Genomic DNA, 11,734 nt, shown 5'->3' on the forward strand with positions numbered 1-11,734 from the left:
CAAATAACTGGCAGAGAAAAACCTTAATTATTCAATAATGTATAATTAGGACAGCACAACATCAATTCTATAAGAAAAATTAAAGGGGCAAAAAGGTACAAAGTTGATTAAAAAAGAACATTCAAAAAAATGTTGCCCCATGGACTTCCCTGGTGGCACAGTGGTTAAGAATCCTCCTGCCAATGCAGGGGACACGGATTTGAGCCCTGGTCCGGGAAGATCCCACACGCCACGGAGCAACTAAGCCTGTGCGCCACAACTACTGAGCCTGCACTCTAGAGTCCGTAAGCCACAACTACTGAATCCTGAGCACCTAGAGCCCGTGCTCCACAACAAGAGAAGTCACCACAATGAGTAGCCCCCACTCGCCGCAATTAGAGAAAGCCGGCACGCAGCAACAAAGACCCAACGCAGCCAAAAATAAATAAATAAATTTATATAAAAAAAAAAAAGTCCCAAAGCAGAGAGAAAAATGCAATTAAATATTCTGCCACTGCCATAAATTAAAAGAGAAAAAAGAATGAAGCAATCAACTCTCTGAAGGAAGACCACAAAGAAGCAAAGCAAGAACCCCCAAAACAGACGTAAAGACAATAGAGAAAATCGGTGTGCTTAGGAAAGAAAGAAAGATGAAGATAAAAACTGGAAGAACAAACATGCAGTGTTTGTTACGGTGGAGAAACCTGGCAAATCTTAACCAACTGCTGAAGATTAACATCACCAATAATGTCATATAGAGATCAGGTAACTCCTTCATATATAATGAAGACACTTCACCTCCGTGGTATTCTTTTCATAAACCAATAAGCCCAGTCTAATCATGAGGAAAACATCAGACAAAATACAAACTGAGGAACAGTCTACAAAATATCTGACAAGTATTCCTCAAAACTGTCAAGGTCATGAAGAACAAGAAAAGACTAAGAGGGCTTCCCTGGTGGCGCAGTGGTTGAGAGTCTGCCTGCCGATGCAGGGGACACGGGTTCATGCCCTGGTCCGGGAAGATCCCACATGCCGCGGAGCGGCTGGGCCTGTGGGCCATGGCCGCTGAGCCTGCACGTCCGGAGCCTGTGCTCCGCAATGGGAGAGGCCACAACAGTGAGAGGCCCGCGTACCGCAAAAAAAAAAAAAGAAAAGACTAAGAAATTGTCATACACCAAAGAACACTAAGGAAATATGACAACTAAATGCAATGTGGTACTCTGCACTAGATCCTGTAACAGAAAATGAGTATTAAGGAAAAAGTTGGTGAAATCCAAATAAAGCTTGGTATTTAATTTTTTTTTAATCCTCAAGTTCATAAAGACACTAAAAAGATAAACCTCATTGGTTACCTCTGGAGGTGGTTAGGGTATCAACTGACTATTCTGAAAAATAGTAATAAGTAAAGGAAAAGATCTACCATTTATCCTGTCTTATATGAAGAGCAATATTGGATCTAGCCAATAATGATTAATGGCTTCCAAATCAATAGGTGAAAAGCTGATGGACAACATCATAATGATGAATTGGTATGACATCTGATCCCATGATCAAATTTAATATCACAAAAAGAGAAATCAGTCATTATGTGTGTCTGGAACTGATGCAATAGAATGTACACAACACCACCTATGAAGTACTCTCGCAGAACGGAAAATGCAAGAAAGAAAAGAAAATCACTCTTGCTCAGTACCCTTTGGGAAGAAAGGCATACATTTCTAAAACATATGGTGACTATAAAACAAAACAAAGCTAACAAGCCTTTTGGTGAAACTGACTTTGGCTTCTGTCACCTGCAACTGAACGTTTATTTAGTAAGTGTAGCTTAAGCAACTTCAGTACTTAAAGAGAAAATATTTAAAGAGAAAAAAAATAAGCCAATGTACTAAAGACAAACACATAGCAAATAACTAAAATCATGCTGTTCAAGCATGCAGTGGCTTTATACCTTCTCATACTTCCATCACTAAAAATGTTGTAGTACTAGCCACAACCAAGGATAACAATTTTTTAAAAGAATTATAATCAATTCAATGTATTCATATTGAGTTATTGATAAGACCCATAACATTCTGGCCCAACAGAGGTCCTCCTGGAAACACACAGATTTCTAAATGTAGCATTAAAAACAAAAAGCTAAAAAAAACAAAAAAAAACAAAAAAGCTATTATAGTAATTTAAAACTGTACAGGCTTAGAGAGTTTGTGACAATTTCATTCATCTGCTTAGAAAATCCAAATTTCCATATACTGAACTTGCCTAAATCTAGAAACACATGTACTGTTACATGTAAACAATAGTAGGTACCAAACAGCAGATTTTAAACCATGATAAACTTGAAATTCACATTTAGAGGAAACACAAAGACCTCTCTGTAAAACCTCTGTGTCCAGGAACTAAACCTTGCAAGTTATTGATAAGGGAGCCATGAAGTCCACGAAGTCCCAAATAGGCTCATCAGCTTTACCAATGCCATGTGAAACCATGATTCCTAACCTTTTTAGTTAGTTTCAATGACAGTTTATTTAGTTTCAATGACAAACCACCCCCCCACTTTCTGAAGCTGCCACGTGCACTAAATTTTTTTCAAACTATTATTTGGATAATTCTATAAAACTAGTGAGAGATGAATGTACTGTACAAAAAGACTGGAAACCACCAATCTAAAACATAAAATATTATCAATAATAAAATAAGTCTAGCAGACTTAAAAAAAAAAAGCTATATCAAGCTCTAACACACCGGACCTCCACTCTTAAGTTCAGTTAGAAAGCTGAAACTTCAATAACCAAACATGCCAAATCTCGAAAAAGCATACAAGAGCATATGATACCTTACAAAAAACATGAGCACTAACAATTACGAATGTCTACTCTGTCCCTGGCCCTTTCCATATATACTATTTCATACTCAATCAGCGCTATGAGGTAGTGGTATCATTACCAATTTACAGATGAGGAAACAAAGGTTCAAGTAAGTTATTTTACCAAAGGCCACACAGATGATATAAGGTCAAATGACAAATTTATTACCAACCACGTAATCTTTCCCCAAAAGATCAACTGTAATTCTTCAAAGAAAATATGACTGCCACTAATAAAAGAAAATGCAATCTATACTTCTGAACTTGTTTCTGAGCTACAAGGGAAAAAATAGTTTTCCATAATTTCAATTATTAGTCCCAGAAAAGAATGAGTGGCATTCATAATCTTCAAAATAACTTCCATTTGCAGGAATTAATGGCACAAGCACCTTCCACTTACATAAAATAAACTAGAACATTAATAAGCTACATACATGATTTCCCAAAGACACAGATAAAGTATTACTTTGTCTCTCCACCAAGCTTTCACTAGATATGCCTCCAAAGAACTTACTGTCATACAAAAGTGTTAGATACCTACAAGATCTGCCCTTAGAGACAAGCTCAAAAATTCTTGTTTCCTCATGTTGAAGTGGCTACAGAGAATAAAATAGAATATGGAACTCTAATGAAGGTTACAACCTCCAGGGTAATACTAAACATTACAGCCCATGTTATAATCAAGATGCTGATAAAAAGATATAAGGATTAAACTAAACCAACTGCCTTTTTTCCTCCTCTCCAAAATAACTACAAATAAAGTTGTGCTCCTAAGGATTATTAACACTTCCTCAAAAGAAGATTCTGGTTAACTAATACTTATGCATTTCCTGGAGTAAACACAACTCCAGTATTATTATTTTTTTTTTTTTGGTAAGGCCTGGAACTTTTTAATTTGATCTTTATTACTTGATTTCTTTAGCTGTCTTTAAAAATAAAAGTTAAAAGTTTGTTACTTACAATTGCATAGAACTAAATTATTTAGGCGCAGAACAAAGGAATTCAATCTGCCTTTAGTATTCCAACTAAAGACTTCCTGTTAACAGCAGAATTCCTTCCTCTGGCACATACAGTAACTGCCTGTAGGCCAAAATGTTAAAGGTCAAATTTCACAGCTAAATGTAGAACGTGCTAGGCCGTAAAACCCTTTAAGATATTATACAACTTGTTTTTTGTACTTCTGCTAAATACAGTAAGATGAAATTAACCCCTGAGATAAGGCGTTTCCTAAAAGTCTAAGTAATAACTAATTGGCAGGAATTACTACTGTCAAGTCATTACAAAACTATTTTCTTTCAAACCTTTTTTATGATTACATTAGTAACAAATCGAAATTTAAACCTTGTGAAAATAAATCTGTCTACAGCACATCCTTACTCTCCCACAAACTTACTTTCTCCTTTCCATTCATTCAAATTACCTGAACTCTCTCCAGCATAAATCTGGAAAATATAAGAAGTTTCAAGTCTTTTCAAGATGAATTCAAGAAACTTCCAGCTATTGTCTCATATTCAGATTGTTTTTCTTCTGGAAAAGCCAGCTGTTAGGCTTTTCTGTTTGGTTAATAATTGGTTGTTAATCCTTCCCTGCCACTTAGGAGACCCCTGCAAAGAAGTTCCGTTTTTTTCTGAAAGGTAAAACATTAATCTTATTGCCCTGATATAAATTAATGTTAAGTGAGATTTCTCAAGCATGTATCACTGTCGCAATAAGTGCAAATCTTTTTTTAAATGACATTCTTTAATTTGAAAAAGTATCCAATTAACTTGTATTTTATTTCTAAAATATGATTGAGGAAAGCTGTTTTAAAGTCTGTCATTCAAATTACAAAAACTATATCAAATTGCATAAAAAGGGTCCTAAGAGAGAATCCGTAGAAATTTAGTTTTTATAGTATTTCCTCAAAGATATTTTGCGAATCAGGATTTTAAAATAAGATTTTTAACCTGGTATCATTAATTCTTCATACTTCAGGCATAAAAGTGTCATGAGCTATCAGTGATGTTTGCAACCTAAATATACATGGGAAACATAAGTACGAAGAACAGCAATCTGTATTAATGAAAAACAGATTGTTATAAGCTATTATTCCCGCTACCCCTTGGCTACCAAAAATGTCTTAAGACTCCAGACTTGAAATCTGTGGATCCATTCACTTATTCAACCATTTATTTTTAGAGCACCTCTTATACAGTCAGGTGCTTTGCTAATCCTATCTGACTCTTCTCTTTCCCTCATCTCTCAATACCCATTATTGGCCAAGGCCCATCAATGCAGATGTGTCTCACTTCGCCCCTTTCCAAATGTCCCCAGCCTAGGTCAAATCCTCATTAACATTTAAAATATTAGCCATAAGACATGCACCAAATGGAAATCTATGGAGCTTTGAAACTACATATAAATAGTGTTTAACATTAAGAAACTCATTAAAGTAAAAAAGCAAGGATATAAAACTGTACAGAGTATAATCACGACAATGCGAAAAAGAAATGTCATGGAAAAAGATGAAGGAAATAACTAAATACAAAGAATCTCTGGCATAATTAGTGCTTTACCTTTACTTTTCTGCATTTTGCAAATTTCCTATAATAAGCAGGTATTACTCTAAAAAATATATAAAAATGAACTTTATTTTTAAAACATACTATTTTGATTGGATAACAAATCATTTCTGAGGTTTAAAACTACACGATAGGGCTTCCCTGGTGGCGCAGTGGTTGGGAGTCTGCCTGCTGATGCAGGGGACACGGGTTCGTGCCCCGGTCCAGGAAGATCCCATATGCCGCGAAGCGGCTGGGCCCATGAGCCGTGGCCGCTGAGCCTGCGCGTCTGGAGCCTGTGCTCCGCAATGGGAGAGGCCACAGCAGTGAGAGGCCCGTGTACCGCAACAACAACAACAAAAAAACTACATGATATCAGAAATAGCCAAAAGAAACACTGAAGTATGCAACTGTCTAATCCTTTAACCTAGAATTTAAAAACAAAAAAGGCTCTCACCTATTTTCATTACAGTATTTCTATATACCTAGAAAACGTCTCCTCTTCAATACCCCAGTGAGACTTGAATGTCAGCTTTCACAAAATAAGCTGCTCTTGCCAACTGTTCCATACTATTTTCAAAATTTCAGTGACTTACTTTCTCCCAAAACCATAATTAAGTCTCATTTTTCCTCCAAAAGCATCACAGATTTGCACTACCACTGGTACCTGAGGTTCTCTTTTCTCTAGCAATCTATCCTGAGTACAGCTAGTAAACTAATCTTTGAACACTGCTTTCATAAAATGAAAATCTTGTCCTTTTGAAATCTGCAATGGCTTCTGCTTGACTCGAGTTTAAATCCTACAGCCTGTTGTTGCATCACTAATCTCCACTCCATCTTACAACTTATTTCTTCAAACTAGACAGAATTACACAGTTACTTGGATTTACATGTCTGCTGTTTTCACTGATTATTTCACCTAAAATGTCCTTCCTATATCCCGTGTCAATCTACAGTCCAAGCGCAAAGAAAAATAGTTCAGGTCCCACCTCTTCCATGGACCATTCTCTAAGTATTCTAGCCTACCCTGATCTCTCTCTCTTCTGGCTCCCTATCGCACTCAGTCAGTACCACATAGTATAACAACTGTCTGTCATCATTTTTCATATATTGGTTTTGTTCTCCCAAATAAGGTACCAGAAGTCAGATACCAAAAGGGAAAATGATAGACACATAAATGATTAATACTAAGTGAATGAAGTGTTTTCTACACTCAAAACGCTCATACACCAAACTGTTTTTAAATCACTTTATTTGAAGTTTCATGGGCTAAAAAAGTAAATGTCTCATGTATTTTTTATTTTCATCCTGCCAAAATTTAAAGCCTACAACTTACTAGGAAAAAAAACAATCAGATTAAAAAGTTTAATTTTCAGCTTGCTTCAGTTTACCTAGTGTAATCTAGTACTTTAGGAATAAAGTAGAACTGCATTTCTCCTATCTCTTCTGCTCCCTGTCAGGAAAATTATCCCAAAGTCAGGAAATATAGAGAGCAGATTTTTGAAAATTATATGGCAAATATTTTTGCTCATTGCAAAATGCACAACAACAAAAAGACACACTTAACACACAATTAATCATTTGACAATAAGTCTTTTTAAACTAGGGAAATAATTCTTTAACTACAAAAACAGTTCTGTTAAAAAAGAAACAGTGCAAGTGTTAGCTAAGTAATGATGCAGTTGCCCGTGGTATCACCTACCATGCGCAATTCTTATTTGCCTTTCCTTTCCCAGGTTTAAGTCCAGTTTCTCTGAATCCCTAACTGTCCCATTCTACTAAATCTAAACATAGATTCAATCCAACTACAGACATTAAAATCTCTCTAAGTTTTCAAGGTTCATACTGTTAACAGTCTAGATAGCCAACAGATACGTATCAAGTTTTTACAAAATAATTAGGTGAGTTAATGGACACAAAATTCTTTCCCTCCATGTAGGTTAATAATTATTTGCAAGCAGGCTTAGCACGACTGGCAAAATGGAGTAGTAGTTCTCTAGGAGTATCTGTTAGCTTCCCAAGAAAATCTAGAAAAAGAACATCTTTTTAATGAAGTGTTAATAAACCTAAATACAAACTAATTTTAAGTTACCTGAAGCATGCCTCCCCTGATTCTGTGGCATTCTTTGGAAGAGATCATGGTTGTATTCATAATATCTATAGTCTTCGTGTGCTCGATCTCCAAGTGGGCGCCTCCTCTGACCATCAAAATAATTATCTGAATAATAATATCGGGAACCAGAGTCTCCATTTTCAACAGCAAAATTAACTTCTGTTAAAAATGACTGAGAAGAGCCATATTCCCTAGGGACATCTGCTAGACTCCTGGCAAGGTAAGAAGGTGCAGATAATCTGTTGCTTTCTCTTCTCATTATTTCATGAGGTGTTCTTTGAATTGGAGTTCTAAGGAAACTATGGTTTCTTGAAACTATTCCATCTCCAGAAGCTGCAAAGGCATTAGAGCTTGAATCTGGAAGACAGATATCAGTTCGTCTTGGAATTGTTGGACCATGCCGGATAAATGAAGGCATAAGATCTATAACAGAACAAAGAGTAAAATGACCAGTAAGTAATACACTTTTCAAAAGTTGTTCATTTATATCACCCCAAAATGAAAAATTTCAATGGACTTAAGAAAACACAATTTAAAATTTGGACTTAAGAAAACACAATTTAAAATTTTAGGAAAGTATTTGGGTTTGTTTGTTTGTTTATTTATTTATGGCTGCGTTGGGTCTTCATTGCTGCGTGCAGGCTTTCTCTAGTTGCGGTGAGCGGGGGCTACTCTTGGTTGCGGTGTGCAGGCTTCTCATTGCAGTGGCTTCTCATTGCAGAACACGGGCTCTAGGCACATGGGCTTCAGTAGTTGTGGCACGCGGGCTCTCGAGCGCAGGCTCAGTAGTTGTGGCGCACAGGCTTAGTTGCTCTGAGGCACGTGGGATCTTCCCGGACCAGGGCTCGAACCCGCGTCCCCTGCATTGGCAGGAGGATTATTAACCACTGCGCCACCAGGGAAGTCCCTGGGTATTTAAAAATTGAGGCTGATTGATGTCTTCCCACTCAAGTGAATTTATAATTTGTATAAACATGTTATATGTAAGCTCTGCCAGAATAGGACGTATTCTGCATACTACCATACATGATATGATTAAACGTCAATAAGCTTAACTATGAAATACACATTAATGAAACACTCATGAATAAACATGTAAACGATCTAACAAATGGATACAGAGTTAACCAGCATAACTTAACATTTCAGTTTGTTTTGCTGATTTTACTTCATTTTCAAAATTCCCCAAGCCCTTCTTCAAGCAAACACGATTTAAAAAATAAAACAGAACATAATGCTATTCCCAAACACGTAAAGGTGAATTCCTCTAAAAAGATTTTAATATTATTAACCTGGCCTTCCTACTCTTGGAATTATGTAGCAGTAGTACAGTAATCAAAACATGGAAAAACTAAAAATTTAACTATGAAAATTAAAAAATAAAAAAGATCTCATTTCTGGGACTACCCTGGTGGTCCAGTGGTTAAGACTCCGCCTTCCAATGCAGAGGGCGCAGGTTCCATCCCTGGTCCGGGAACTAAGATCCCACATGCCGCAGGGTGCAGACAAAAATCTTAAAAAAAAAAAAAAAAAAGAATCTCATTTCGAAGAGACACACAAATGTTGAACCAGTTCAAAAAAACGCCAAGTCTAAAACTATGGCTCCTTTAAGAACAATTATAACTCAAAACAGAAGATAAGAACAATGGCTTTAAGGATACAGTACTTTTTTTTTTAATTTTTGGCTGAGTTGGGTCTTCATTGCAGTGCACGGGCTTCTCATCTTGGTGGCTTCTCTTGTTGTGGAGCACGAGCTCTAGGCACACAGGCTTCAGTAGCTGGGGCACACGGACTCAGTAGTTGTGGCTCCTGGGCTCTAGAGCACAGGCTCAGTAGTTGTGGCACACGGGCTTAGTTGCTCCGCGGCATGTGGGATCTTCCCGGACCAGGGCTCGAACCCATGTCCCCTGCATTGGTAGGCGGATTCTTAACCACTGCGCCACCAGGGAAGCCCAGGATACAGTACCTTTGAACACAGAACTTAAATAGCTTAGGTATTCCTGGTTAGAAAGCAAATACCTTTATAACAAGAAGAAAACTGGATTTGGAGACCGTTTTATTAGTTCATTAACAGTATCAGAGAGCATTCATATTAATATACAACAGAAGCTAACTAAGCTAACTAGACAAAAATAAGTGTCCAAATAAACAAGGCTCAACATTTGATGAAACTAAAAAAGTACTATATCAAAAGTTATTTGCTTAAAGGTGTGGCAAATGTATTTCATGATTTCAAGTAACGTTCAATAAACTTTATTTGCAGCAAACTGCAAGCTATTTTAGCCAAAATCCTAAGAGAATGTGTAACCGAAAATCAAAATGTTAAAAAAGGCTTAAAAATCAAGTTTCAGGTTACTGATGTACCCATCTGATCTGTTCTGTAAGAAAGCACTGCAAATACAAGGATAAATCTGGAAAGTTGATGATGTGGCTGTAATGGAAAAAACATGCTCTCCACACCTTTCTGTGTGATCTTGGGCAAATATTACTAGGAACCTCTATGAAAAGCTTTCCCAATTACAATATGAGGTAATGCTTAAGTCACAAAGTCACCAGCTTCCAAGAAGGAAACTTACACAAAGGACCCAGCAGTATGAGCACCAAAAAATTAGCTCCTTAGCTCACAAATGTTCTGAACACACAAGCAAGACTTAAAAATTCAAAAGACTCCGCCGGAAAATCAGAGTCAAATACTTAAATTGAAAATTAGAAAAGTGCCAGTGTTCAGGGGGAAGAAAAATGCACTCTATTAAATTTCTTTTTAAATACAGAAAAAAAAAACTTTTTCGTAATATACCCTAAAATATGATAGAATTTGAGTACTTTCTTTTAGGGGTCTCTAGGGTGCTTTATTTGAAGCAATTCTCACGACGAACACAGCCAAACATGTAATTTTGGCTCCTCCACCCTGAGATCTACTATTGATGAGGCTTTGGGTAGTGGCTACAATAGCGACGGTCAGCTTTCAGCTCCTCACTTCTGCATCCAACAGCTGACGGGCTAAGAAATTCTACCCAAGCGTTCGCACGGCTTCCAGCACGGGCGAGTGACACCTTCAATGTTTACAAACACAAGACAAATCTCGACGTAACGAGAAGAGAAAAACATGTGCCCCAGTGTAATCACTTTAATTCCTATAAAATCAGGGGATCAGCAATTTAAGTGTTTCCTAAAGAACCTCTTTCTTCCCGTGATCAAAACCAACGACACTGCCACAAGGGGACCGGGAAGTCTGTGGTTATTTGGGGGGAGGGGGGCGGAGGTGGACTAATCTAAGTTTCTTATTCTTTATCAGCTTTCAAACAACGAACACCACTCCAGGCATAATAAAATTAAAAAACAAAACAAAAACCAATATTCCACAGAGACCAAAAAGGAATGCGAAGCCGCGGGGAGCGGCGTCTGGCACCCCGCCCGGGTCCCCGCAGCCCGTGGCCGCCCCGGCCAGGTGTGGGCGCGGCGCCCGACACTCACTCCGCAGCAGAGGCGACGTCTCCTTCTTCACGTACTTCCCCTGCACCTCGGCCGGCTTGGACACTTCGTTTTTGGTTTTTTTTCGGGACAGCATCCTTGTCCACGAGGCCCCAGGCCACACCAAGCAGCCACCCTAGGGCTCCGCGCCGGGCGCCGGACGTCCCCGCCGCCACCTCCGCCGGCGCCGCCGCCTCCTTCCCTCCCGAGCCGCCGCCGCCGCCGCCGCCGCCGCCGCCGCCGCCTCTCCGCAGCCCGGGGTCGCCCACAGGGACTGCCGCATGTTCGGGGCGCTAAGCGCGCCGGCCACCGCTCAATCTCTTGTCCGCTCCTTCCCGGAAGTCTGCCCGCTCCGCGACGCTGCCCGAGAACTCAGAGAAAAGAGGCCAGGGACGCCCGCGCAGGGCCATGGTCCGCTGCGGACAGCCTAATAGCCGCTACGGCTACCGCCGCCGCCGCCGCCGCCTACGTCCCGTAAACTTTCCCCGCGGCCGCTGGGAATTCTGGGAAACTCGACGCAGCGCGAGCGCCGCCGCCCCTCCCCCACACCAGCTCCGGGGCGCGGCTCGCACTGCTGGATGGTTGCCGAGCTCCTAGTTAAAGGGCTGGGTCCGCTGTCTGCAGTAGGGGTAGCGGCTGCCCTCACTGCCCCTCGGCGAGAAGCAGGTCCCGCGGACACGAAGGACGAAACCCTCCCGCGGGAGGCCGTGGCACGCTCCTGCAAAGGAGTCTCTTCTACCCGCAGATTTTTCTCTCAGGACCTCG

The 11,734-nt window shown here is 39.5% G+C and overlaps 1 protein-coding gene across 1 annotated transcript in view; it reads right to left on the reverse strand.

Annotated features, from left to right (window-relative positions):
• SAV1 (salvador family WW domain containing protein 1) overlaps positions 1-11,455 on the reverse strand; it is a 30,947-nt gene extending 19,492 nt beyond the window's left edge. Inside the window, exons 1-2 of the mRNA XM_029236241.1 lie at positions 10,973-11,455; positions 7,478-7,921 (exon numbers count right to left, since the gene is read on the reverse strand). Coding sequence (XP_029092074.1) covers positions 7,478-7,921; positions 10,973-11,066 — 538 coding nt within the window. The 5' untranslated portion in view covers positions 11,067-11,455. The remainder of the gene's footprint in view (positions 1-7,477; positions 7,922-10,972) is intronic.
• Between the last annotated feature and the right edge of the window lie 279 nt (positions 11,456-11,734).

The sequence above is a fragment of the Monodon monoceros genome, unplaced genomic scaffold, assembly GCF_005190385.1.
Source record: "Monodon monoceros isolate NGI ecotype Baffin Bay Population unplaced genomic scaffold, NGI_Narwhal_1 Super_Scaffold_21, whole genome shotgun sequence".
In the NCBI taxonomy this organism is placed as follows: Eukaryota; Metazoa; Chordata; class Mammalia; order Artiodactyla; family Monodontidae; genus Monodon; species Monodon monoceros.